The sequence below is a fragment of the Martes martes genome (genome assembly GCF_963455335.1).
Source record: "Martes martes genome assembly, chromosome: 13".
In the NCBI taxonomy this organism is placed as follows: Eukaryota; Metazoa; Chordata; class Mammalia; order Carnivora; family Mustelidae; genus Martes; species Martes martes.
Genome location: NC_137901.1, coordinates 62511147 through 62538262, shown reverse-complemented (window position 1 = coordinate 62538262; position 27116 = coordinate 62511147). Strand labels below are relative to the sequence as shown.

At 59.9% G+C, this 27116-nt stretch overlaps 1 protein-coding gene across 2 annotated transcripts; it reads left to right on the top strand.

Moving 5' to 3' along the window:
• Positions 1 to 5002: 5002 nt before the first annotated feature.
• Positions 5003 to 12922, top strand: TBX1 (T-box transcription factor 1; the record flags this gene model as incomplete). Of its 2 annotated transcripts, XM_080821429.1 has the most annotated exons (8): positions 5003 to 5186; positions 6484 to 6847; positions 8825 to 8926; positions 9774 to 9945; positions 10547 to 10702; positions 11328 to 11395; positions 11481 to 11581; positions 11952 to 12922. In XM_080821429.1, 8 exons carry the CDS (start codon positions 5003 to 5005, stop codon positions 12437 to 12439), a joined length of 1635 nt encoding a protein of 544 aa, XP_080677555.1. In that variant the 3' UTR covers positions 12440 to 12922. The 2 variants fall into 2 exon arrangements, with proteins under 2 accessions (XP_080677555.1, XP_080677556.1); XM_080821430.1 differs by lacking the exon at positions 5003 to 5186 and having other exon boundaries at positions 6423 to 6847.
• Positions 12923 to 27116: the final 14194 nt, after the last annotated feature.

Below are 27116 nucleotides of genomic sequence, written 5' to 3'. Positions count from 1 at the left end.
CTGGGATTAAGCTCGCATAGGGCTCTCTGCTGAGCAGGGAGCCTGCTTCCTCCTCTCTCTCTGCCTGCCTCTCTGCCTACTTGTGATCTCTGTCAAATAAATAAATAAATAAAATCTTAAAAAAAAAAAAAAAAAGAACCAAACACCAAGGAGGAAGCCTAGAAGTGGGCTCACAGGGGCTTCTGCTTCCATAGGGGGACAGGCATGAGGAAGGAAGGGCCAGGGAGCCCTTAGAGGTCAACCGAGCCACTGCTCTCTGGGCACATGGAGTCCTCAAGCTGGAGAGAGGGATTCCCCTCCTCCAACCTTGCAAGGCAGTGTCACCAGAGATCAGATGTGTGCTAGACACCACTCTTGCCCCCCATTCTGGCCCCAGCCCCGGGCCGGGCCGCAACATAGCCCCTGAACATGCCCCCCACCCCCCACCCGCCCGCCCCATGCCACCCCAGTACCTGGAGGGTCTGTAAACCCAAGGCATGTGGTCTGATGGTGCTCAGGCAAGCAGTACCCCATGCAGGGCGCCTGCTGACTGCACAGCCTGGGCTCCTGGGAGTGGGGGGGGTGGGGGTGGGGGCGGTTACTGAAGACTAAGCCTGATTCCCCACTGCAGGGAGCTGGAAGTTCTCCCTGCTCCGTGGCTGGAGACCGAGGGTAAGGAGGCCACAGCCCAGCTACTGCGCGGACAGTGTGGGCATGGCAGCCCCATCCATCTGCCTTCAGAGCTTGGGGTCCCTGCCTAGCCACACAAGCGCCACCTTGAAAGCTACGTACGTTGGCAGCGTCGCGGCCAAAGCACCTTCGCTGGATGGAGAAATGATGGGGCATGCCCCAAGTGGCCTGCCGGAGCGTCAAGATGAGGACAGGGCTGGGAAGGGAGGACAGAGACACCCAGTGTGCCCGCCTCCCCGGGGCTCCAGCGAACCTCGCCTCCCTCTCACTCTCGCTGTTGCCCTGTGGAGACTTGGCTCCTCCAAAGGCTCAAGGCTCATCCTGGGGTGGAGGCGCCAACTGAGGCAGAAAGGCAGGGTACAGGATGCTCCTGGGGCAGGACTTTCCTTTGAGACCCCTGAGGCCAAGTCTAAGCGGACACTTGAGGCAGTTCCGGGCGGATCAATCCCAAAACGTGTTAATGGGATCAGGTAAAGCCGGCTCTTCTCTGTCTGTGCCCTGGGCAGCGCAGCCTGGTTCTGCCCTGATCCAAACTCTGATTCCAGGAGGAGGGGGGTCTCCAGGGCTCCCTGCACCCACATCCTGTGGGTTCCTGCCTGGATTCTTCTGCATATGCATTTGCTCCCTGAGGGGGGGAGACCCATGCCGGGGACACTGGTGTCGCGCCCCTAGTCTTCAGGAGCAGCTGAGTGCAAGCATCTGAGGGCTTTGCGCACGCCAGAGGGGCACAAGGGTGCTCAGGTCCATCCAGGGCTAGGAACAGAGACCTTGGAGGGAATTAGAAGCAGCCGTCCCAGCGCTTTAGGTGTGCCTTTACCAATAGAGGCAGGGTGAGAAGTGGGGTCCTGCAAAAAGAGAGTTAAGGTGCCAGTGGTGACAGCTCCCCTGGGGGAGACACGTGCACTCTCCAGAGGCGGAGCCCGGCAGGCAGCCGGCTAGTCAAGACTCTCCAGGGGGCCACCTCCTGCACGCTGGGGAGAAAACCTCCGACACAGGGCCTGCTTCAGGCAAAACTCCAAAGTTGCTGGGGGTGGGGTGTGGCTGAGCCTTCCAGGGTAGTGCTGGGGCGCAGTCGAGCACCCCGTGGGACCCCGTGCAGGGCCCAGAGGGAAGCAAAGGCTGCAGCTGTCCCGGTGCCGAGGACACGCCGCGGGGTCAGCCTCCTCCCGCCTCCCGTCCTCAGCCGGACTTCTGGTCACCACCCCGTACCTACCGGCGCCCCGGCAACGCCCAGCCTCGGTTTTAGGGCCTGTAAAATGGTCTCATAGTAACCCTGACTTCGCGGCCAGCCGGGCCTCAAAATGCGGCTCTGGTCTTTTCTCTGCTCCCCAGGCAGAGGGGCGGACGGCGCCCCCGAGAAGGCGGACCCCGGGCGGCTTCCGACCGCCGGCCCTTCGGCCCTCCCGGCCCCGCGCAGGCCGGCGCCCCGCCAGGCGTCTTACCTCGCGGTCATGGAGGCGCGGCCGGCAGGGGGAGCGAGGCGGAAGGGAGCCGCGGCCGGCCAGGTGAGGGAGAAAGGCTTCCCAAGCTGGCGGCGGCGCGGCGTGCGCGTGCGGGACCGGGTGTGCGGGGCGCGGGCCGGCGGGCAGGCGCGCTCCCTCCGGCTGCCGGGGCTGGGGCCGGGGCCGGGGCCGGGGCCGGGGCGGCGGCGAGCGCGCGGGCGTGTTGCGGGGCGGTGGAGCGCAGCGCGAGAGGGCGGTGCGCGCCCCAGGAGGGACGGAGGGTGTTTCCGAGAGGCGCAGCCGGGGTGGGCGGGGGAGGCAGCGACTCCGCCGCGGGCTGGAGGCTCGGGCGGCCTGGCGCTTCGAGCGCTTCGGGCCCCTCCAGTCGAGGGCTCTAGGAGGGCCAGGGCACTGAGCAGCGGGGTCGGGGGTTCTGCAGTCGCGCGGGTGAGTATCGGTCGCGGGTGGAAAGGGGTCGACCCCGGGACGACGGAGCGGCCCGAGTGAGACCCCTCACCTCTTCCCAGCGCCCTTTTCCTTGACCAGGGTTTGCCCACCCCACAGAGTCATCTGCTCCCGCACGCTTGCCCTCCCAGCCCGGCCCGGCAGGTTCCAGTTCCGGCAGGAAGGGGTTAATGAGGGGCTGGGGGGATCGTGCGCTCCCCTCCACCACCTCAGACTCGGAGGGACAAGGGCCTCAGGACGGTGCCCCAGAGGCCCATCCAGGAAGCCCCAGGGCTTTTCACTTTCACTTCTCCCTTCTCAATATTGGTTCCACTCCACATCTGGCCATTGCCCTTAGGTGTGTGCCCAGATACACACAGGAGGCTTCCCAGGTGCACAGGACACAACCACTAGCATCCCCCCATGCTGGGGCAGCTTGCATCCCAGATAATGCACAACCACACACAGGAGCCCCTCCCAGACCACCCCCCCCACACACACATACACATGGGCCGCACACTCAGCCAGCGCTGCCCATGGCCTCTTTGGGCTCGGACTGCCAGCGTGAGGTACTCCTGGTGACATTGCCCTGTGTGCCTTTCTGGATGTGAACTGCCAGCAGTGGGGCACGTCTCGTGGGACACTGCCACAACCTGGCCACACCGATGTCCCCTCCCAGCTGGGCTCTCCCCTCCTGCAGCTTTTCCTGGGGTCCTGAAGGCAGTGGGCTGCCCTGCTCCGGGAAGAGGAAGAGGGACTTTAAGCCCAGCTGGTTCCACATCTCACTCCCCTCCGGCCCTACCCATAGGTCCCACAGGTCAGTGTCACTGTCACAGCCCCAAATAGCCACTCAGGGCTGAAGGCATGCTCTGGCAACAGCTTCCCTTTCCCTCCACACTCCACAACTACAGCCACAGCCAAGGGGGCAGGTAGGGGGACTCATGGCACAGGAAGTCACACACACCACACCCCAGTATATACCCACATGCTCCCGCAAGCGTGGCACTCACTGCCTCATGCTCTTTCCTGGTCCTCAGGCCCAGAGGCCAGTCCCTTCCTACTGGAGCGTACTCCCCAGTTCTGTGTTCCTGAGCCTTCCCCACTTCTACCCAGCACCCTCTCCAGCCTGGGGTCTGAGGCCCAGGGATTAAAAAAGCCCTGGAAGAGGCCCCCTGCCTCCCACCCCCATCCTAGGCAAGCGGGGGCGAAAGCCTACAACATGGTTGCAGGCTGAGAAGCTTTGGAAACAGAGGTCCCGGACTGCCAGAGCCTCAGTGAAGGGCCAGAGAGGCTCCTGGGAGGCTGAGAGTCTTGATGCTCTGCTGGGGAGACTCTGGGCTTCGAAGCCGTGGATGCCTTGAACTGGTCAGCAAAGGCCTCAGGGGCAGTAGGTGAGGGAAGGCACAGGCCAAGTTAGGCCCTTAGTGTCCTGAATGCCTGGGCCTAGAGGCCTTGAGGCCTCAGGGTGGGCCTTGCCTCACTCTGCTGGGCCTGGCTGGACACCAACGCAGCAGGGCCTTCCCAGGTGGGCAGGGTGGGTGGCAGGGTTCAGCATACAATCCGGACCCGGTGGCCTGAAGTCCTCCGACGTGTCCTCGGCTCCCTGGGCCGGTGCAGGCCCCGCCCCCGGCCCTCCCTGCGCCCGGCCGGTGCGCGGGGAGGTCGGAGGAGCGGGCACTGCCCACCCTCCGGATGTATAAGCGTCCTGGCCAGAGGCGGGTGGTGCGCGCGCGGGTGCGCGTGACACTCGGGCTCCTGGGCTGCGCGGCCTGGGCGGCGTCCCTCTGCTCGGGGTCCCCAACCACGACAGTGAGCCAGCTGAAGGGGGTTGGGGGGGCGTTCGCTGGGCTGGGTCCTGTTCCGCTGCGCTCAGGGACGGACGACGCCACAGCTCTGGGGTTGTCCGCCCGTGGCCAGTGCTGGGAGCCCGAACTGCCCTCTCCCCACCCAGGTGCAGGGGCAGCCAGGGAGGAGGAGGCGGGAGGGGCCGAGGGCAGGGGCATGGCTGAAACCAGGCGGCCCCACGGTGATCCATCGGTGCCTCCCTGACACCGGCTGAGGCTGGGCGCTCTCCGTGTAGCTGCTTCCCCTCGGGGGCTGTCGAACTCGACAGTGGCTTCGCGGGACAGAGGGAACCCCGGCCTCGGTGGGAACAGCGGGATGTTCGAAGGGCGCTGGTCACGGAGGTCCCTGGGAGCAGAGGCCAGGGGCAGGGGGCTTGAAAAACAGAAGGGCCCCAGGCTCCCAGGGCGCTCCACCCATCTGGGCCCCTCCGCTGCCACCATCCCGGAGTGGGGGGCCGTGACGCCATAATCCCCTGGGCCCAGGGCTGGAGGCTGTGAGTGGCACCGCAGGCCCCCGCCCCCGGGTCCCGTGGGCTGGGCCGGCCTCGGTGCGCCTGGGTGCACGCAGTCGGAGGCGGCGCCGGCCAGGCCGCCGGGGCGCCTATGGACGCGCGGAGCCCGCTGTCTCCCCGGGCCAGTGCGTTCAGCATCGCCTCTCTGGTTGCAGCAGAGGCCGCAGAGTGCACCGTTCGCCTGGGCCCCCGGTCCTCCGACCAGGCGAAGCTTCGCCGGCTGTTGGGATCCCCGGCCGGGATGCACTTCAGCACCGTCACCAGAGACATGGAAGGTGAGCCGCCCCGCTGTGTCTAGAGACCTGCCCGCCAGACCCCCTGCCACTGCTGCCGTGGGCCCCAAGCAAAGAGTGTTGGCAGGGCCCGAACACAGAGTAGGTGGAGGGAGCCCTGGCAGAGGGGGCTCCAGGCTTCCAGCGACTCTGGAACAGAGAAGAAGGGCAGGTATCCTGCCCAAAGCCTGTGCACCCTCCAGCCTGGGGTCCCAACTGTAGAGACCCACAAGCAGGAGACTCAGGCCCAGAATAGGACTTAGTGGAAGCCAAGAGGGACAGAAGAGAAGGACGGGAGAAAGGTGGCAGCGGGGGCCGCAAGCTGGGAGAGGCAGAGGAAAGGTGGCAGGAGAGGAGAATGTCATAGAGTCTGGGAACCGGGGAAAACGAGAGAGAGAAAGTGGTGAGGACAGCGGGAGGAGAAGAAATTGAGAAGAGAGAAAACACAGAAAACTCCAAAGGAAGGTCGGAAAAATGAGAAAGATGAAAAAGAAACAGAGTGAGAACGAAAAAGAAGAAAGTGAAGGGGAATTTAAGATAGAAAATAAAGTCATAAAAGAGGGGGGAAAGCTTGAGAAAATCTCCAGTTTTTATTTTGTTAAAAAAAAAAGAGGAAAAAACCCCTGAATAACAGGAAAAGACCTACAGAAATAAGAGGCAAAAGGCTGACTGGAAAGAAAGACGAAGTGATGAAAAATGAAGTGGAAAGAAAGGAGAGGGGTAGAACTGGAGAAAGAAAGAGGCAAAAAATAAAACAGAAATAAAGAGAAACGAAAGAGATAGTGGAAGAAGGAAAGAGGATTAGGAGGGAAATTTTCATCGAGGAAGACAAAGGTAAAGAAATAACAAATTGGAAAAAGAGCCTGGAGAGAGAAAGGAGAAATGCAACGCGGGAGGGCGGCAGAGCGAGGGGCGGCGGACGGCCCGGCGCTCTGGGGAGCCGGTCCGGGCGGTCGGGGGGCCCGGGCCGAGCGAGCCGCGGCGGGCGGGCTGGGGGCCGGGGAGGGGGAAAGGAGCGGGGGAGGGGCGAGAGACGGGGGAGGGGAGGGAGGCCATTGTCTCGGCGCTGGGGGGGGGCGCGGGGCGGGGCGGGGCGGGGCGCCTCCTCGGGGCCGGCCCGCGGTGTAGGGCGGCGCGGCCCGGGGCGCAGCGCAGCGCAGCGCCCGCCACTCGGCCCGGGGCGCGGGGCAGCGCTCACCTCGGCGGCGGCGGGGCGGCGGCGGCGGCGGCCCGCGGGTCATGATCTCCGCCGTGTCCAGCCCGTGGCTCACTCAGCTCTCGCACTTCTGCGACGTTGCAGCCTTCACGGCCAGCAGCCTGAGCAGCCTGGGGGCCGCGGGGGGCTTCCCGGGCGCCGCGTCGCCGGGCGCCGACCCGTACGGCCCGCGCGAGCCCCCGCCGCCGCGCTACGACCCGTGCGCCGCCGCCGCCCCCGGCGCCCCGGGCCCGCCGCCGCACGCCTACCCGTTCGCGCCGGCCGCCGGGGCCGCCACCAGCGCCGCCGCCGAGCCCGAGGGCCCCGGGGCCAGCTGCGCGGCCGCCGCCAAGGCGCCAGTGAAGAAGAACGCGAAGGTGGCCAGCGTGAGTGTGCAGCTGGAGATGAAGGCGCTGTGGGACGAGTTCAATCAGCTGGGCACCGAGATGATCGTCACCAAGGCCGGCAGGTCAGGGTGCCCCCCTCACTGCCCGCGACCCTCCCCACGTGGCCCCGGGCTCGGGCAGCGCGCCTCGGTCCGATCCACGCGAGTGGGGCCGACAAGCGGGGTGGGGGCCCGGCCCCGCCACCTGCGGCCCCCTCTAGGCGCGAGCTGGCTCTTGGTTCTCCGCGGTCCCGGCTCCGGCGACAGCCGCCCGGCGTACGGAGCTGGGCCAGGGGACGGCGCGGGCAGCCTCGGAAGGCCGGTGGAGAGAAGCCCGGCGGACCGGCTCGCTCCTCCCGCAGCCCCAAGGCGCCTGCCGCCGGAAGCCCAGGGCCGGCTCGGAGCACACCGGGCTAGAGGGTTAGGCAGCTGCCCCTGAGCGGCCTCGCCAGCCAGCCGGCTTCCAGCGGATCCCACCTCAAAGGAAATTCACGTCTTTAGTTCCCCAGTTCAGTCTACACGGGTTAGATAAAGCGGGGCAGCTGGACAATTGTCTGCAAAATTTTAGGAGAAAGTTAAGACCCTTAAAAACAGTAGGGTCTCTCCCCTGAAAGTTGCTACCCAGTTTCCTCACCCAGTTTTCTAGGGCCTAAATGTCGGGTGATTGTGGGGCCTGGCTCTGCTGCTGGGGCTCGCCGCCTTCCAATTGGCCTGTATTTGCTCTAAGCGCCCAGAGAGAAGGGGAACAAGTTTTGCGATGCAACCTATTTGACCAGCAGACAAAGGCGGGTGCCGGGCTGTGTCTAATGTACACACGGAGACACCAGCTCTTCGAACACAGCCAAGGGGAGCTCAGGGCCTGTTTGCAGAGCCTTCTCACGGTTTCTGTTTCCCTCCCGAGGCTGTCCTCCCTGGGGATCCTGAGGCCTGTGCTCAGCTTCAGCTCTGTGGGTCTTCTGCAGGCTCTTCTTACTGTCCCATGAGGATGGCATCCCAGCCTCTGGCCCGGTCCAGCCCAGCAAGGGCCGTGGCGGTGGCCAGGCTTCATCCCAGAAGCCAGCATTCTGTAGCACCCACCAGCCTGCAGAGGTGGGGGTCACAAGCCTGGCTAGGAGGCCCAGCCTCATGGCCTGTTTTCTGCCCACTGCCTGCATGGAGTTGCCTATGAGGGGAAGCCGTAGGAAGGGCAGGCGGGAGCCAAGCCTCATGCTGTCCTCCAGGGCCCAGGGGCTGGCCCACAGCCGTGGCCCATCCAGGAGCTGTGGAATGTCCTTTCAAGAGCCTGGATGGGTCATAGAGTCAGAGTCCAGGGGAGGGGAGAGTTAGGTGACCACAAGGGCACGAGCCCAAATTCTCCCAGAGTAGCTGAGTCGGGGTGGGGGGGGGTTATAGTGGGGGTTTGGAACTTGTGTGTATCCCTGAGGAAAGTAGGGAGACTCCACCACTGGGCCGGAGACAGGGCCTAAGAGTTGGGGCTGTGGGCTCTGAGGCCTCAGCCTTGCTGGAGGGACTGGGGAGCAGCCGCAGACCCAGCCAAAAGGGCGACTGGGACTCCTGGGAGCCACACAGAGGGCCCCGGTTTCACTTTGTTCCAGCCGGGAGCTTACATCCGTCGCTTAGATAGAGCTAGGGGAGGCTCTGTGGAGGATTGAGACTCTCTGGGACCGAGTCTGGGGAGTCTTGCTGAGCGGGTACTGCCGACTGCGGCTAGCTCTAGACCGGACAGCTGAGAATTAGAAAATGCGAGGCCGGCTCTGTGCAGGCAAATGTGGCAGAAGCAGCCATAGACCATGCTGGGGCGCCGCCGAGGCTCAGCTCTAGTGCTTTGTGAGCCATTTTGGGGTCTCTAAAAAGGGGGCAGGGGGCTGCCCTGCCAATCCGCTTGCCCTTGGCTGGGCAGGGGCCTAGCTGGGTTAGAGTAGCTGGGGGAGAGGAGAGGAGGTGGACAGGTCAGGCCGCTGAACTCCGTGGCCAGCAGGAAGCTACCGGTCCGGGTTGGTCAAGGTGGGGCAGCCCTGCCTTCCCCCACCCGGAGTGACCGGAGGCCTCGCCGCCCCCCAGGCGCATGTTCCCCACGTTTCAAGTGAAGCTCTTCGGCATGGACCCCATGGCCGACTACATGCTCCTCATGGACTTCGTTCCAGTGGACGACAAGCGCTACCGGTGAGCGCCCAGCAGGACCTGGGAGGGTGCCCTGGGAAGCGGCTGCTGCCTGCCTGCTGATGCCTCTGAGGGCAGCCCATGAGGACGTAAGGGACCAAGGAGTCTCGGCACCTGCCCGGCTGTCCCACCGGCTCCCCTTGACCTGCTTCCTCCCCAGCCCTGTCGGACCCTCGACCCTAACACCCCACCCCCAGTGGCTCTTGGAAACTCCCCTCAGTGAGGTCCCCCGGGCTGGGCTCCTCCACCAGGCCTACAGCCCGAGACAGCTCCCCCGCCCCTGGGCCAGTAGGCCCATCGCACACAGCCCCTGCCCTTTTTCTCATCTTCTCCCACGAGGTGAGCTTGGGGCACCTTGTCCCCTTCCCCCACCCCCCGGGAACGCTGGGCCCTGGAGCCGAGCAGGAAAGGTGGGGTGGCCGCCAGAGATTATGCAGGGCGGGCCTCAGCTGCCCAGACAATTAACAGCAATTAATAAAGAGACCGTGGTCCGCCCTGCGCCCGAGGCCGCTGGCGCCGCCAAATCCGGGCCGCGCACGGGCCACTCGGAGACCTCCAGGAGGCCCAGAGCGGGCAGACCCGCATGCAGCGAAATGTGGAAATGTGGCGCCCAGAGCCCAGCCTCCTCCTTCGGTGCTGGGCTTCCTGCGGCCTTTCGTGTGTTGGGACGGGAGGGAGTTTTTGGTTTTCTTCACAAACCCCCCTGAAACGCTCCCAGTCCGTGTGGCAGCTGAAGGCTCCATTTCACTGACGATGGGGAAACTCATCAGAGGCACTTTTGGGGTTCACTAAGCAAGGCCCTCTCGGTTGAGCCCACGTAGCATGACCCCCTGTTCCGGTGCTGCCCCAGGTACGCCTTCCACAGCTCCTCCTGGCTTGTGGCCGGGAAGGCTGACCCTGCCACACCAGGCCGCGTACACTACCACCCTGACTCGCCTGCCAAAGGTGCCCAGTGGATGAAGCAAATTGTGTCCTTCGACAAGCTCAAGCTGACCAACAACCTGCTGGATGACAACGGCCATGTGAGCGGTCCCCCTGCACCTCCCCAGGCCACGGCGCTCGCGCTCTCCCCCCGGTGCGGGGCCTCCAGAGTCCCTGTTGGCCAGAGCTTGGGCAGGTTGGGATGTGAATGAGGGACAGGCTGAGGAGAGCAGGCCCCTCTGGGTCAGGGGCTCACAGGGCTTGGTGGCCCTCAGGCCTGGGAGAGGGTGTCACCTTGCTTCCTTCGCTCCACTCCTGATCTTTTGCTGGAAGTTTTTTAACTGGAAAGGATGGGGCTGTGTGTAGGGGTAGTGTCCAGTGGCTTTGCAGAATCCAGGCGGATGATGCTGCTTGCCTGCTGGGCTGAGCTTTGGCCTGCAGCCCCCTACCATCCACCCACCCACCCACCGTAGGCCAGAAGTAGTTCTCTCAAGGACCTAGGCAAAGAGGATCGAAACCCTGATCTTTGGCCATTTGGAGTGTCTTTCCTGGTGGTCCCAGCTGATCGCAGTCTCCTCTTGAGCCCCATGGCCCGACATCATCTGGGGAGTTCAGAGTTTTGTCCAGGTTCTCTGGGGAGTTCATGGCCTATCTGAACTTTCGCCCATTTCCTAGTTCCAAACCTGCCACCTTATCTTCCAGATTATTCTCAACTCCATGCACAGATACCAGCCCCGCTTTCACGTTGTCTATGTGGACCCACGCAAAGACAGTGAAAAATATGCTGAGGAGAACTTTAAAACCTTTGTGTTTGAGGAGACTCGCTTCACTGCAGTCACTGCCTACCAGAACCATCGGGTGAGGTCCTGGGGATGGGTACATTCAATAGTTCTGGGTCACAATTTCCAGTTGCCTGGGGGATAGAGGTTTGGACCCAAAGGTTGTAGGTCCTGGTGGAACCCAACACCCATGGATTCGCACCCCTAAGGGCCTCAGCCAGCGTCCTCCCCTCTGCCGCCTGCTGGCCCAGCCCCCCATCAGCTTGACCTCTCCAGCAGCAACTGTCACTGCGGCCTGAAAGTTTGTTTTCCAAACCATTCCGGAAACTCCCCATCAGGGGCCTGATCCACGGTTTACCCAAATTCCTAGGGCATCCCCCACCCCCAACACACACACATTGCAGGATGGGCGGTGGAGGTGACCACATTCTCATCCCAGCCAGGGACACAGGGGTCTACATGCTAATCACTTGGGGCCACAAAGGGGTTCTCTAGCTAGAAAGGAGCTTCCCATTTGGCAGGACAGAGGGACAACCTCAGTGAGGGAGTTAACTGTGGGGAGGTTCTCGTCCCGGGAGAATAAAAGGGCCCTTATGGGGGAGCTCCTCCAAGCCACCCTACCCGGGTGCCCCCACCCCTAGCGCAGGGGCTCTAGCCACTTGCTCAATGCCCGCCTGCCCCTCCCCCCATCTCCCGCCCTGCAGATCACGCAGCTCAAGATCGCCAGCAACCCTTTCGCCAAAGGCTTCCGAGATTGCGATCCGGAGGACTGGTGAGTGTCCTCTGAGGAGCCCGCGACTGCTCCGGAGCCTGGCGGGGGCGCCCCCCTGACCCGCTGCCCTTCTCCCTCTCCGCAGGCCCCGGAACCACCGGCCCGGCGCGCTGCCGCTTATGAGCGCCTTCGCGCGCTCGCGGAACCCCGTGGCCTCCCCCACGCAGCCCAACGGCGCAGAGAAAGGTAGGGCCGGGGTCGGGGGATCCGGGCCGTGGCCCTGCGCGCGCTCCGCCCCGGGCAGACGGCCGAGCCTGGCCTCGCCCTCGCCGCAGGGGCGCTCGCGGCCTTCGCGCCGGTTGCACAACGGCGGTGGCGGCGGGCAAGCGCGCACTCGCCCGCCCGGCCCGACGGCTGCGCCTCGCCCGCCCCGCCTGCCGCCCGCGGAGGGGCGCGGGCCCCTGGGAGGGCCCGGGTCTCCCGCAGATTCGGCGAGAAGGGGTGGGGAGCGCCCGAGTGCAGGCTGGCGCCTCCTCCCCGCCAGTAGCGGCGGGACGCTCGCGGGTGACCTCTGCGGTCCCGACCCGGCGCGCTCACCCCTCGGCTCTCCCCGCAGACGCGGCCGAGGCACGGCGAGAATTCGAGCGCGACGCGGGCGGACCGGCCGTGCTCGGGGACCCGGCGCACCCGCCGCAGCTGCTGGCACGGGTGCTGAGCCCCGCACTGCCCGGGGCCGGCGGCGCCGGCGGCCTCGTCCCGCTGCCCGGTGCGCCCGGAGGCCGGCCCAGCCCTCCGCACCCCGAGCTGCGCCTGGAGGCGCCCGGCGCGTCCGAGCCGCTGCATCACCACCCCTATAAGTACCCGGCCGCCGCCTACGACCATTATCTCGGGGCCAAGAGTCGGCCGACGCCCTACCCGCTGCCCGGCCTGCGGGGCCACGGCTACCACCCGCACGCGCACGCGCATCCGCACCACCACCACCCCGCAGTGAGCCCGGCGGCCGCCGCCGCTGCCGCTGCCGCCGCTGCCGCAGCCGCCGCCGCCAACATGTACTCGTCGGCCGGGGCCGCGCCGCCCGGCTCCTACGACTACTGCCCCAGATAATGCGGGCGTCCGCCGGCTGCTTCTTCACCCGGGGTCCCCGCACAGCCCCGAGGGCCGTCGGGGTCCCCGTCCACCCAGCCCCAAGGGCCATCCAAGAACATGTTCCTCCAGCCCCGGGGGCCAGTGCGGGTCTCCCCTTCCCCAGCCTCGAAGCCATCGGGGCCCTCCACTCTCCAGACCCAAGGCTGTCGAAGGATCTGGTTCTCCAGTCCGGGGAACCACCGCGGGTCCCTCCCCAGCCCGGAGGGCCACGGGGTCCGCGCCCGCCAGTGCCAAAGCGCCCGGTCAGCGGCGGAAGGAAGTGATATTTATTGTTCTCCGCGAGACCGCGTCGCCCCCTACCCCCAACCCCCGGCCCGGCCGGCAGTTGCAGTGTAGACGACCCGAGAGCCCGTCTGCAGGCGGTGTAGATACGTGTAGATATTTGTAGATACTGTAGATACCGCGCCGGCGCCGACTTGATAAAGGTTTCGCCTCTTTTGGAAGTTGCCTGCGTGTCCATTTATTTGTGTCCAGTTAGACCTCACGGGGGATGTCGGGGAGAGCGTCTCCGGTCGACTCGGGGGCTTCGGGGTCTCCCCAGCTCCAGTCCCACAAGCCGAATCGAAGCGGGTGTCCCTACAGTGCCCTCCGAGCGCCTCCTCCCTGCGCGCTCCAGAGCCTCTTCCCGGCCACGCCCCTCTCCGTCCTCTCCCCGCCCCCTCTGCCGTGTCCCCATCCGGGTTCGTTCCCAGGGTCTCCTTCAGCCCTGCCCGCCCGCTTCCCGCCCCCACTTCCACCTTGCAGCTTCATCCCATCCTCCCCGAGGCCAAACGGACTGGGGCTCCGCCCCAGCCCCAGGTGTGCATAAGGCCCTTTTGCTTAACTCTGGGATTTAGGCGGGCAGCCCTGGCCTGTTTTCAGAACCAATGCCTGTCCTGGGGGCTTTTCCACCGGAGCGGGAAATAACCATCACGGCAGGACACTGTCCGTTGGGGGCTGGGAAGGGGAGAAGTTCTGACTGATGGCAGAAAGACAAAAACAGGCAGTTCTGCTGTTCTAGCATTTCCCCTGGCTGGCCCTAGCCCAGGCCCGCGTTTTCCCCTGTTTATTGACTTTGCTCCCTGTGAATGTCCCCACGGAGTGACCTGGGCAGGGGGCACAATGACAGTGGTCATGAGTCATCTTGAAACCTGTCTGTGAAGCATTTTTCCCAGGCCAGGTGGTGAGGGACCGCTCCCCATTAACTCAACACCAGGGATGGGGCCAGAGGAACCCTTTGATCCCTCCCTTCCTGAGTCCAGGCAGGAAAAGCTGACAACCGGTCAACGTCAAGGCTGCTAACTTGGACACAAGATGGACGGGAAATGCAAGTGGCTGAGGTTCTATCCCCTTTCTGTGTCTGTCCCAGGATGTCTGTGGCAGTTGCTGCCACATGACAGTGGCCACCTCTCCCAGCCCGGCCAGGCATTTCCCCATGTCTATCCTAGACCGGACAATTTCTTCCTGGATGTGTTCACCCCGGTGGCATGAGGTGACCCAAGACTTAGGAGTTGGACAGCAGGAAGCATTTCCATGAGGCAGGTCTATGGAGGGAGGGGGTGACTAGGCTGCTGAGGAGTGAGCCCTGGAGCCAGGGTCCACCAAAGCTTCAGAGTCCATCTAGTACCAGGGTGTGAAGACTTGTTTGAGTGGCCAGTGGGCTGGCCAGTGGCTAGTGGTCTGTAAACGTGGCTTCGGGGACTCATAGGGGCAGCTCTGGACGTCCATCCCCGATGGGCATAACCCCTCACTGCAGACCTCCCCCTGGGTGAGCCACACGCACCATTGGGCTCCCAACTTGTGCATCCTGTTTCCCATTTGTACCACAAATGCACCCTGCATTCTTGTCCGGGGAGGCCTGCAGGAATGGTGGGCTGTGGCCCACAGAGCTAGTCTCCCCTGCAGGGGCTGGCCTCCCCTCCCGGGCGCAGTGTGTTTCCCCTCCCAGGCGCCCTCTTCCTCTTTATACTTCGCACTCTGCCACAGAGAGGGTCAGAGGTTGAGAACCACAGCTGGAAAGATCTCTGTTTTGGTTCTGTTTAAAGCTAAAGGGAGCGGAAGCTCCCATCTGATCCGGCGATGGGGCTGGGCATTTGCAGCGGGAGGGTGCAGCTGAGCACACGGGTCCCCGGTGTGCGGCCTGCCAGCTCCCGGCTGTGCACCCGCTCCCAGTCATCACCCACTCGAGATGGAAAGCTGCTGCTGCTGTCCAACACGGTGGCTGCTGGCTGTGGCAGGCTGCTTCCATGTTAATGAACAAAAATAGAATAAAATGAAACATTCAGTTCCTCCCTGGGTGCATTCTGAGTGCTGGACAGCACAGGAGCGGCAGGTCAGCTCTTTGGAGGCTGCAGGTGAGGGCTCCCCTACACTGGGGAACAGCCCCTCATGCAGGCATGGTTTTCTCTCCTCTGCCCCCATAGATGAGTTTGCCTTCCTTAAGAACTGCCCATAGATGAGATCGTGCCACAGGACACCCGGGCTGGCTGCTTTCCTCTCTGGGGTGTTGCAAGGCTCACCAAGCTGCAGCCCACCCAGCGGTTCTCACTGCTGACCAGCGTCCAGTTTCCTGCGAGGGACACTTGGGGGCTTTAAGTTGGATGCTGTAGGACTCAGTGCTGCAGGTGGGACTGGTCCCTCCGGGCAGCCATGCAACAGCTCAGTAGGCTGCTGTCATCCACCTTCCATCCTTCTATCCTGGGGAGGTGGTGAGGAAAGGGTGGCTCGGGTCACCCAGCTTCTGCTGGGGGCCCCTCATGTCAGAAAGACGCTAGGGCCACTTTTAGTCACTTATTCCTGAAATGGGTGCCCGGTTAGCTCTCCCAGGGCTGTCACCACTGCCTGCCGTGTGGGGCTGACATTCCCTTGGACAACTACCCCAGACTGTCCTTGACTTCCCTGTAAAGCCACTGTCCTGGCAGCTTCCATGTCCTTGCTTTGGGCTCCTCTGTGGATGCACCTGGCCTGCCCCTTCCATGAGGTGCTGTGTGGGGGCTCTGGGCCCCTCCGACCCGCTTCCTTGTGGGCTTTTCCCTCAGAGTCTTGCTCTAGGTTCCTCAGTTGGCCCAGAGGTCCCATTCTGCTCCCTTCACCTCTCTCCAGGTGTCCAGTTACTAGGACTCAAGAGGACAAGAGCTTGAATTAGAAGGGACCTCGGAGATGGGTCCAGGGACCCTCAACTCCTTAACCCTTCAAGCCCTTCAAAAAACAATGGCTGTCCCACAAGGGAAACAGGTTAACTCTTGACTAAGTAGAGGAGGAGTGGAGCCTGTCTATTCCCCTCTTCACCCCTCTGGATCCCCCATAAGGGATCTAGGGAAGACAAGGACCCTGGAGTGTGGTGCACGATCCCCTCCCCCCCACCAGCAGCCTAGCTTGCTCTTGTGAGAGGAGGAAGACCAAACCAGAGCCGCAGGTGCTGCCTTCCTCCAGTCCAGAGCCTCTGTCTTCGATGCAAACACTCCAGCTCCTAGGAAGGCTTGGGAAATGTGGCCTCTGACAAACCCACCGCCCACAGGGTCTCGTCTGCAGGCTCACGGCCAGGGCAGGGGTGCTCTGGGATGGGACACCCCCTGCCCCCCGCCCATACCTCCACTAAGTAAAGCTGGCAACACCACACAGCTCTCCTGAGACCAGGAGATAGTGTCCCAGACAAGCACGTTGGGTGAGCTGTAGGGCACAGGCAGCTGTGGGCACAGGTCCCCGATGAGAGGCCTCCTGGAGGGCATGGTGACACCATGTCCTGCGCAGGGAAGCATCTGGGGGGCAGAACAGTACACTGAGATTCTGCCGTGGGATGAGGGGAGTCTATTTGGTGGAACCTCAACCGAGGAGTTGCAGAGGAAAAGGAAGCCTGGTTGGGGGGCGGGGAGGGGTGCCTCAGCCACCCCTCTCCCTCTGGCGGGGGAAGTCCACAGAGTGTGTGGGACCCGTATGACGACGGGTGGGTGAGCGCGAGGCACTGCTCTCCAGGTGTGCTGTAGATCAAAGCAGTCATGCACGCTAGAGAATTCCATGGGGCCACAGTTGCTAGGGGGAGCGGTGCAGAGCCGGCACAGCCCCGGGGAGCCACGTGCAGGCAGACAGAGGGAGGGTGGGGGCCTGAGGTGCTCCTTCTAGGACAAAAGGAACCCCTCCAGTGACAGCAGGAGTGTGGCCTCCCCTTGAGCTGGGTGCCAGGGAGACCCTACCTCCCAGGGGCCACAGGCCCTGTACCTGTTTCCCCTTCATGCTGGGCACTGACCCCTGCCCTGCGGGAGCAGTGTAAGTCTCAGAGGCCGGTGTGAGCAGCGGGGACAGGCCTCTCATCCTCTGTATGGGTTCCAGTGAGGCTGTGCCGTCTCACAGGTCCCCGGGTGGGGGCAGGGCCAGGCTTCTACATTTGGGCGCGTCTGATGCCTCTGTACAAACCTGATCCCCACGTGCCTCCCTCACCCCCAAGGCCGCCTCTGTACCATGACATGAGCGGGGTGGGGGGAGGCATGACATGGCCACACATGCAACCTGGCCCTGGGAGGGGAGGCTGGGGTTATTCCTTGGGCTACCCCACACATTTTCTGTATTTGAAAAAACACACAAATCTCCCCTTCTATCCCATTCCCTGCGCTGCTTGTTGTGCTCCTTCAAACCAGATGGGTTCACAAGCTGAGACTTCGCAGTCTCGGCACTTCTGCTTTACCCCCGCCAGGTCTGTGTGTTGGGAACAGCAGAACTGAAGGTGTATTGGGAAAAGCAGCCCCCATGGGGGAGAAGCTTGGGTCTTAATACCAGTAATTAAGTTATCTTCTTAATTATAAAGAGGAATGGCATTGCCCACATCCTTTATCTCTCAGCTTTCAGCTGTGTCAAGTCAGAGCCTAACCCTCTGCCTCCCGCGGCCACTACCCGTGTGTTGCCCCCAGCTCACAGAGCAGCCCTGACCTCTAAGACCTGCGCTGGGGACATGTGAGGGTCTGGGGCCTCCCCTCCTGGTTGTGCCACCAAAGAAAAGGCCTTCTGATCAGTTTGTGACCCCTTTGAGGGAAACACATCCTGACTTTCTCCTGCTGCTGGAGTGCCCTCCAGTTTCCAGCTCTTGCCCACGCAGGTGTCTCATCCCAGTGAGAATTTAAGTTTCCAGAAGAACGAGATCCTATCACGTGTACACCCAGAAAATAATTTATGATGAATGAAAAACCTGGTTGAAACCACGAGGGAGGGGCGCCTGGGTGGCTCAGTTGGTTGGGTGTCTGCCCTCGGCTCGGGTCATGATCTCATGCTCCTGGGATTAGGCCCCACATCAGGCTCCCTACTCCTCGGGGAGCCTGCTTCTCCCTCTCCCTCTGCCTCCTCCCCCTTGCTCATGCTCTGTCTCTCTCTCAAATAAACAAATAAAATCTTTTAAAAAAATAAAAATAAATAAACCAACCACAAGAGACTTCATACCCATTAAGATGGCTGCTATGAACACACTCTCTCTCTCTCTCTCTCTCTCACACACACACACACACACACACATAACAGAACACACGTGGGTGAAGAGTGGTGGGAGTGTAAAACAGTGCAGCTGCTGTGGAAAACAGGATGGAGGTCCCTCAAAAAAGTAAGCCTGAAACTATGTAGGACCCAGTAGTTCCACTCTGGGTGTAGATTCCCACAGAATTGAAAGCAGGGACTGACACAGATATAACTTGTGTCTGTAACCATATCAGTCACAAGAACAGGGTACAGGCAGACCAAGGGTCATCAGCTAACCCATGGATAAAAACGGACTGATGAATGGATGAAAATGTGGGATGGCCATACAGTGGCACCCCATGGGGTCATAAAAAGGAAGGAAATTCTGACACGTGCTTTGCAACGAGGATGGACCTTGGGGACATTATGCTTGGTGAAACAAACCAGACACAAACTATAGGAGTCCACTGACATGAGATGCCCTAGAGGAGTCAGATCTATGGAGACAGAAGGTATTGGAGGGGGGTGCAAGGGGCTGGGGGAGGAGGGAATGGAGGGGTCGTGTTTAATGGGGATAGAGTTGTATTTAGATAACAACGCTCTGGAGATGGATGCTGGGGATGGTTGTTCAACACCGTGAATGTGTTTAATGCCACTGAACTGGACACTCGAAATGGCTAAAATGGCGAATTTGTATCTTTCACGTATGCTTACACGTATTTAACAATTAAAGAAAGGCTGGGGGTGCCTGGGTGGCTCAGTCAGTTAAGCGTCTGCCTTTGGCTCAGGTCACAATCCCAGGGTCCCAGGATCAAGTCCTGGATCACTCTCCCTGCTCAGTGGGGTCTGCTTCTCCCTCTCCGTCCACGTGCCACTCCCCCTGCTTGTGCTCTCTGTCAAATAAATAAATAAAATCTTAAAAAAATAAAAAGAAAAACGAAGAAAGCCTGGACTATCCATAATCTACAAGAGCCGCTCTGTTCATCTTGGATTGACTGAGTCCCAACTTATCTCTAAACCAGGGGTTTTTAACATGGAAATTTCATTCTGCAGGGCCATTGGGCAGTGCCTGCCTGGAGACACTCTGGATGTCTCCTTTGGAGGCACTTTCCTGTGCAGAGGACGGTCCCAGCACAGAATGATTGGGCCCAGACATCACAGAGTCACAAGCCCCAAGTATTTGGAGCCCCACATAGCTGCACAGCCGCTAGACCAGCGAGCGTCCCTCCTGGTGGGAGCTGCTCTCTTGGTGCTTCTTGCCCCAGGCTGAGTCCACCCCGGGCTCTCTCTACAAGCTTCTCTGGTGCCCAGGGACCCAGACTCAGCCATGAGGCAGGCTGTCTGGCCCACCAGCCTGAGCAGTGGGTCCTAAACCCTGGTGGTTGCTGGTGACTGCCCTGGGTGTGGGGTTTAGGACCCCTGGGAGATGCTTTTCCAAGCGCCTGTGCCCCGGCCAGTCCAGCTAGTTCCTGTGCCCCTCTTTTGTTGGTATAGCTTTAGTTAGGTGTCCCGACTCTCCAGGAGGGCCACTTAGCTCTGGGAGGGCCCCCACCAACCCTCTCTCTTTCGGAAGAGGCAAAGGTGTGGTGTGAGGTAGGGAGCATGGAGTGACATGTTTACACAGTCACCTGCCAAAGTGGCTGCCACACAGTATTGGTTGAGATACAGCTTCTGCTCTAGGAGAATGCATGTTCCCACAGGGAGGGACAGATGTCGGTCGCTCTGCTGGCCAGGGCCTTGGCAGGCTTTACTGGGGCTTGGGGGCGAGGGGCTTGAGACCGGCTCCACAAAGGCAGACCACCTTGATGGTGGGTCCAGATGCCTATACCCCGCTCAGGAGCCAAGTCTCCCAGGCCCAAGGGTCACTCGGAGAGAAAGCAGCCATTTCTCAGCAGAGCAGCCAGCCCCTGGAACCCAAATGCAGAATTGCAGGTGACCAGAGGGGAGGCACCGTACTGTGGAAGTCCGTCTACATATGTTCTGGAAGGAGTGAGGCTGCAGAACAAGAGAACAGACCGCTGGGTGCCGGGGCTGTGGGGCCGGGGGCTGGCCAAGAGGTAGGAGGGTGTTCCCGGGGGTGGAATTTTGTTACAGTTCACGCAACCATCTCCGAAGGAGGGTGACTGTTACTGGATGTAAGTTCTCCTGTGACATATAAAGAACCTTCCGGCCCCTTTCTTCTGTTCTGCGCCCACTCTAGTGTCCTTTCTCCTCTTGCCCCCTCTCCACTCTCTTCGCTCTCTGCCCCTGGAACTGATCTGAGCAGCGTGTGGGGGAGGGACCACCATAGGATTTATTATTCCTGATTAGCAAACAGCAGGTTCTTGTTCTTTACTTCTCCAGCTAGGGAAGGGGGAAGTCGGGTTCGCGGGTTATGGATGGAAAAGGTGTGTGCCGCTGTGGGCTTCACCCCTGTGGCTGCGGACTTGGGCAGAATTCAGTCTCCCCTACCCCCACCGTCTGCCCATCAGACACCTGACATCTGTCTAGTCTACAAGGAGAAGGCGGTGCATTTCATGAGGAATTGTTGCCCCCCCCCCCCCGCCCCATCTGCTGGAGTGGTCACTCCCATGTTCTAGATGATGAGAAAGTTAAAAGCTCCGGATGTGGGAACCTGGGTGGCTCAGTGGGTTAAAGCCTCTGCTTTCAGCTCAGGTCATGATCCCAGGGTCCTGGGATCGAGTCCCACATCGGGCTCTCTGCTCAACAGGGAGCCTGCTTCCTCCTCTCTCTCTGCCTGCCTCTCTGCCTACTTGTGATCTCTGTCTGTCAAATAAATAAATAAAATCTTAAAAAAAAAAAAAAAAGCTCCGGATGTCCCAGAGCTCACCTCAGATCCTGGGAGCCCTCGCTCCCCAGAGGAAGGTGCCAAGTGCCCACCCTTCAACCCTGGCGGCAGCCAGGGAAACCTTAGTTTAATGTTGAAGCTGAGCACTGGCTCCCTGGGGGTTGCTGTGCCTCCCCTCATTGTGGCCTCTGTTTGAAATCTCCAAAATAGGGGGCACCTGGGTGGCTCAGTCCTTAAGTGTCTGCCTTCAGCTCAGGTCATGATCCCAGGGTCCTGGGATCAAGCCCCTCTTCGGGCTTCTTGCTCATCGGGAAGCCTGCTTCTCCCTCTCCCACTCCCCCTGCTTGTGTTCCCTTTCTTGGTGTGTCTCTGTCAAATAAATACATGAAATCTTTTTTTTTTTTTTTTTTAAATGAAATCTCGGGCGCCTAGGTGGCTCAGTGAGTTAAAGCCTCAGCCTTTGGCTCAGGTCGTGATCCCAGGGTCCTGGGATCGAGTCCCGCATCGGGCTCTCTGCTCAGCAGGGAGCCTGCTTCCCCCTCTCCCTCTGCCTGCCTCTGCCTACTTGTGATCTCTGTCTGTCAAATAAATAAATAAAATCTTTAAAAAAAATGAAATCTCCAAAACAGAAAAACCACATCAATGGTTTGATAAATTCTCAAGATTTATAAATTGTTATGTTGCAGAATAAAGAATTCTCACAATAGCCACACCTGAACTTGGTTGATACAGCAAAATGTAAGGCTATAATAGAATAAAATTCTCCCGACATTCAAAAACTGATTGCAAATGCACTAAAAACACTTCTAAATATTTAACAAGAATGACAAGCCTAACGTAGGGATCTGAAGGTATCTTAACATCTTAGGAAAGACACACACACACACACATACACACAATATGAGATTCACTAAAGCTGATAAACTTAAAAGTATTGATCTGTTTCATTTCTCCTTAGGCTGCTTCTTATTTTTCCTTAGGTGTGTTCTCAGCACCCCAACAGCTCAGACTACCTACCGGGCCAGCAGGCAGCTCAGCTCTGGGCTGGGCACCACAGGAGGGCCCGGTGCGGTCACTGAGTAAGGCTGGCCGACCCTGGCCTGCTCGGTGACAACTCTTCTCCATCACTCTTGATGAGAACCCCGTCTCTCATATTCCCTGAGATGAAGGATTCTTTGGCTTTCATGTGGATGGGAGGTCCAGATCTGCTGTCCACTTATTTGGAAATAGGGCCTGGTGTGTTGGGATGAATAAGCTTCTTCGTGAGCATCTCATCACACCCTGCAAATTTGGGGTGCCCTGTGCAGGACTGGAGGGAGTTTGTGGCTGGTTGCTCCCTCCTGGCCATGGCAGGAGGCCCAGGTCCTGCTTCAGGCTCCTTCCTCCAAGTCCTGGGGTCTCAGTTGTCTGTGCTCTCTTTCTTGCTACACAGAGAAAAACAAGGATGTGCCTTATTTTGTAAAGGATGAAAATATTTTGACTTTCCTCCCTCACCCAGTGTGGTCCATGTCCCTTTTCTGCCCATGGCTGGGCAGAGAAGACTCCTGCTGGTTTATTGGATGAGCTCTTGGAGGGCCGTTGTAAAAAGCCTGATTCTCCTGAGACCGCCATGCTGAGAGGCCACGCAAAGGTGCTCCTGTTGATAGTGCCCGCTGTGCCTAGCTCTCCCCAGGCTCCACCGGCCCACCGAGCTTCCCAGCTTCCTGACCCCTGGAAGCCACATGCATGGAAGGCTACTATATACTGCTAAATTTGGGCTGGTTTATTAATGCCGCGACAGATCATTGCAACAGGACGAAACCAAATGACTTGATTTCCTAACATTCCACTTTAAAAAAAAAAAAAAAAGATTTTATTTATTTATTTATTTGACAGACAGAGATCACAAGTAGGCAGAGAAGCAGGCAGAGAGAGAGGAGGCAGCAGGCTCCCCACTGAGCAGAGAGCCGGATGCAGGGCCCGATCCCAGCACCCTGGGATCATGACCCAGGTGCCCCTCCACTTTTTTTTTTTTTTAAGGCAGGGAGGGTCAGAGGGAGAGGGAGAGAGAATCTTAAGAAGGTTCCATGCCCAGTGCAGAGCCTGATGCAGAGTCTGATCTCACAACCCAGAGATCACGGCTTGATTTGAAATCAAGAGTTGGATGCTTGACCTGCTGAGCTACCTATCCAGGCACCCCCCTAGCATTCCACATCCTAAAAAACAAAACAAAATAAAACAAAACAATAAAAATACAGCATCTTGGGGCGCCAGGGTGGCTCAGTGGGTTAAGCCTCTGCCTTCAGCTCAGGTCATGATCTCAGGGTCCTGGGATCGAGTCCCACATCGGGCTCTCTGCTGAGCGAGGAGCCTGCTTTCTCCTCTCTCTCTGCCTGCCTCTCTGTCTGCTAGTGATCTCTCTCTGTCAGATAAATAAATAAACTCTTTGAAAACAAGATATACTTGGCTAAGTATGCAAAAGGCATGGTAAGGGACACTGAAGCAGTATCTGTTACATCAAAAGTGGGAAACAACTCGAATGCCCACCGATGGAGAATTTGATTCATCTCCTCAACAAAGTACCGTTCAGCAGGGAGCCTATATCCCTCTCTCTCTCTGCCTGCCTCTCTGCCTACTTGTGATCTGTCAAATAACTAAATAAAATCTTTAAAAAAATACAGCATCTTGTCTCAGTCCGTTCAGGCTGCTCTAACAAAATACCACAGACTGAGTGGCTTATGAGTAACAGAATTTCATTTCTCACCATTCTGGAGACTAGACGTCCAAGATCAAGGCAGAGCCAGTGTCTGGTGAGAGCCCAATTCCTGGGTCCTCATGTGGCAGAAGGGCAGGGGGGCTCCTGGGGTCTCTTTTATAAGGCGCTAATCCCATTCACAAAGGCTCCACCCCATGACCTAAGCACCTTCTAGAGGCCCCATCCTAGTACTGTCACCTGCGGGGTTAGGTCTCAACCTATGAACTTCTGGGAGGACACAGACATGCAGCCCATAGCAATCTTCAGGCACGCTTGGCCTGCTTCACTATTACAATACTTTTCTGGTCTACTTCCTGTTACCTTGTCCCGTTTGAGTGTCAATCAGACTTCTTCGCCCATTGGAATCTTGTGTGTTTGAATAGATGACAGTGACCCTTGTCTTGCTGCCTGATGCATCCCAGGCCCGTGTGTAAGGCCCCTTGGCCCTCAGCACTGCTCTTGGCCCCTCTAATGCCTCCTGGTTTGGGGGCAGTAACAAGATTCCCCACATCTGCCCCTAGGGGCCAGCACCCATGAATACTCCTGGCTCTTTGGGCCCGAGGTCCCAGAGGCTGAGGCCCAAGGGTATCTATTGGTGGCACACAGGATATACTTTACTGAACCTGCTCCGAGATCTGAGAGCCCACCATGGGTGCTGGGTGGACGGGTGGAGCGGCTCTGGGCCCCCTCTTGGCAGGGATGGAGGCCAAAGCATTTCCTCGGCAGGCCCTGAGCACCTTTTCTCAGCTGAGCCCTACTTCCTCCGGTCTGGGGCTCCATCTCCTGCTTGCTCAGATGTTTTTTTCCGCAGGGATTCCATAAGCTCAGGTTTAGGACTGCCTCTGCAGAACTGACAGTCCTGTACTTGGGGGGCACGTCTCTGGGCGGGTTGGGTGTATGCCTGCTCCACTCACCAGCCGCTGCCTGGCTCTCAGCCTCTTGCTCCGCTCTGTCCAGACCAGGTGCTTCCTTCCCCCCGGCTCCCAAGCTGGAGAGCTTGGCCCCAGGGGGAACTGAGTCGAGGCAGGAGTGAGTGCGGTGATGCTGCGGGATAGGAGGAGTGGGCCAGATGTGGGGATGCAGGGTGTTCCTCCCACAGCACCGCCACCCTCCCCCACTCTTGAGCCACAGGCTGTGGGAGGAGTCGCCCTGAAGCACAGGTGCACGGCCAGCTCAGCTGTAAGGTTCCCATCTGTGCCAGCTCGTCTTTGACACCAGGCTTTGCCATGAAGTTCTAGCTAGTTGAGTATCAAGCATTTCTAAAGAACCCCCTGAAGGAATGTTTTTCCTTTGTGCAAACAGTCCTTTTGTGCAGAGGGTGTTCTGTGGCTTCTTGGCACAGACACAGGTGGGTAACACCTGATTGAACATCACTCACTCGGGAGCGTAAAGACACGCATGTCACGTCAGCACCAAGCCAGCCGGCCGAGCGGGCGCGCCAAGGTCTCCCGGGACACTGCGCCTCAGCAAGCCCTACATCAGTGAAGCCTCAGCGTCAGAGCGCCCCGTCCGGCTCCCCAGGGCTTGCCCCCCATCACACGCCAAGGCTGGTCTGCGTATTTCCCAAAGCCATGGCGGCCTGACATCGTCCCACCTGTGAAACGAGAGAGCGCAAGAAAAGGTGGAGAATTCTCAGTGTCCCCACGGCCGCCCCACTGGTCATGTCCTGGTCTGTCCCCAGCCTCCAGCTTGCCTGAGAGGGACCCGGCCTGTAGGGGATGCTGGGTAAGCGCTGTACCCCCTGCCCATGTGCCCGGTGGGAAGGACCGTGGGACCGCCCTTGCAGGGTAACCATGGGTCTGGAAGAGGATGGGTGGAAGGTTCCCGGGGCGGGCTCTCACCAGAGGTACACGCTAGGCTGCTCACTTGCCTGGGCTGGCTGGTCGGGATGGCATAGCTGCATGCCTTGCCGGGGAGGTGGCCTGGAGGGGGTACCCGCTGCAGCCCAGTCTGTCCTGCTGATGAGAGGCACGCTTGGCCCCAGAGGTGGTGACGGGGGATGCTTTGTCTCCCCAGTAGAACATCAGATCCCACCGTGGGCCACGAAAGGCTCCACACAGAGTACCCCAAGGCCACTCCTGCTGGCCCTGAAGAGGCTGGGTAGACCCTAGGAGCTGAGAGCCTCAGTCCTAGAGCATGAGGCTCTGGATTCTTCTAACAACCAGGAGGGCTGAAAGAGGTGCCCACCCCTACTGACCCCTAACTATAGCCTGTGAGACGCCAACCAGGGGCCCTGGCTGCACCGTGCCCGCATTCCTGACCCATGGAAGCTCTTCCAATGAGGATAGAACGGCAGAACACATTGAGCAGAGCCAGAACCGCGCATGAGAAATTGCATCGCTACTCCGAACGAGTTTTCTCTGGTTGTGAACAGCCTCTTCACTAAGAGAGGGTCTTGTTTTGCCTTTTTTTTTTTTTTTAAGATTTTATTTATGTGACACAGAGAGAGAGAGCGAGAGAGAGAGAGAGAAAGCGCACAAGCAGGTGGAGCAGGAGAGGGAAAATCAGGTTCCCGCTGAGCCGGGGACCTGATATGGGACTCGATCCCAGGACGCTGGGATCATGACCTGAGCTGAAGGCAGACGCTCAACGGACTGAACCACCCAGGCGCCCCTCCACTAAGAGTATTAACGAAGAATTCTTCGAGACTGGTGAGCCTCTCTCCATGGATAGTTTGGACTAAAAAGCGTCTTGCTGGGGGGGAGGACACCTGATGAGTGACGCTTGGCCAATGGGTCCCCCATCACTCACCTGGGGAACCTCAGGTCTCTGCCTGGCGCATTTCCTGCCCCCTGGGCACCTGAGCCACAGCCTTCCTCATCGCCCTGGATGATAACATCTATGTCAGGGCTGCAGAATCACCACGGTTTGGCCACTGTGGATTGTGCTAAATTCAAGTGGCTCCTGAATGAAATGGGGCTTGAGTATAAGTCCTGAAAAGGTTGCTCAGTGAACAGCTAGGAAAGGCGCTTAGGAACTGCGCAGAAAATCCCAGGGCCGATTTCGCAAAACCATTCGGCTGCCACGGACAGAAGTGGCTGGGAGTGCGGAGGAGCTGCTGGGCCTGGGGTGGGGGGTGGGGGTCTTGCTGAAAGCATCTGACGTGAGGCGACACGGCCGTGTGGCCTGAGATGCTCAAGATGCTCGGATGCTGCCTCCCCACCCTCGGCCCGGCCCCCAAGGTACCATGGGGACAGGCAGACGCCTCCTGTCAGCCACCGCGGTTGCTGTTTGCTTGCAGGGGGGTGACCAGGAGGGAGTGGGGCTTCCCACAGGGCCTGAAGGGAAGGCCAGGAGGCCTGGCCCAAGCTCTGCTCTCATTCTTTTGTCTGTTTAACAGGTTGAGGACCACCAGTAACTGGACTTCCAAGGACAAGTTTTACTGATGGGCAGGAGGCATGTGGAAAGATCTTTAAGGAAAAGCAGGCCTTTTTGAATAGTGGTGAAGAGAAAAGTGGAGAAAACTCTATCAGGGGGTGTGGGAGGCCTCTTACCGCCTCTGCCTGAGGCTGTGCCCAGAGCAGCCTTCAACTCATGGAGCCCCAAATGCACAGACACCTTGCACGGCCTGCGGGAGATCTGGGCTACGCTAAGCTTTCTGGCCTGTAAGGACCGTGGCAAGCCTGTGGCTTCCCCCCACCCTGGTTTTTCCGGATCCATCCAGGCTCCTCTTCCTGGCTGGTGGGACTACATCATAC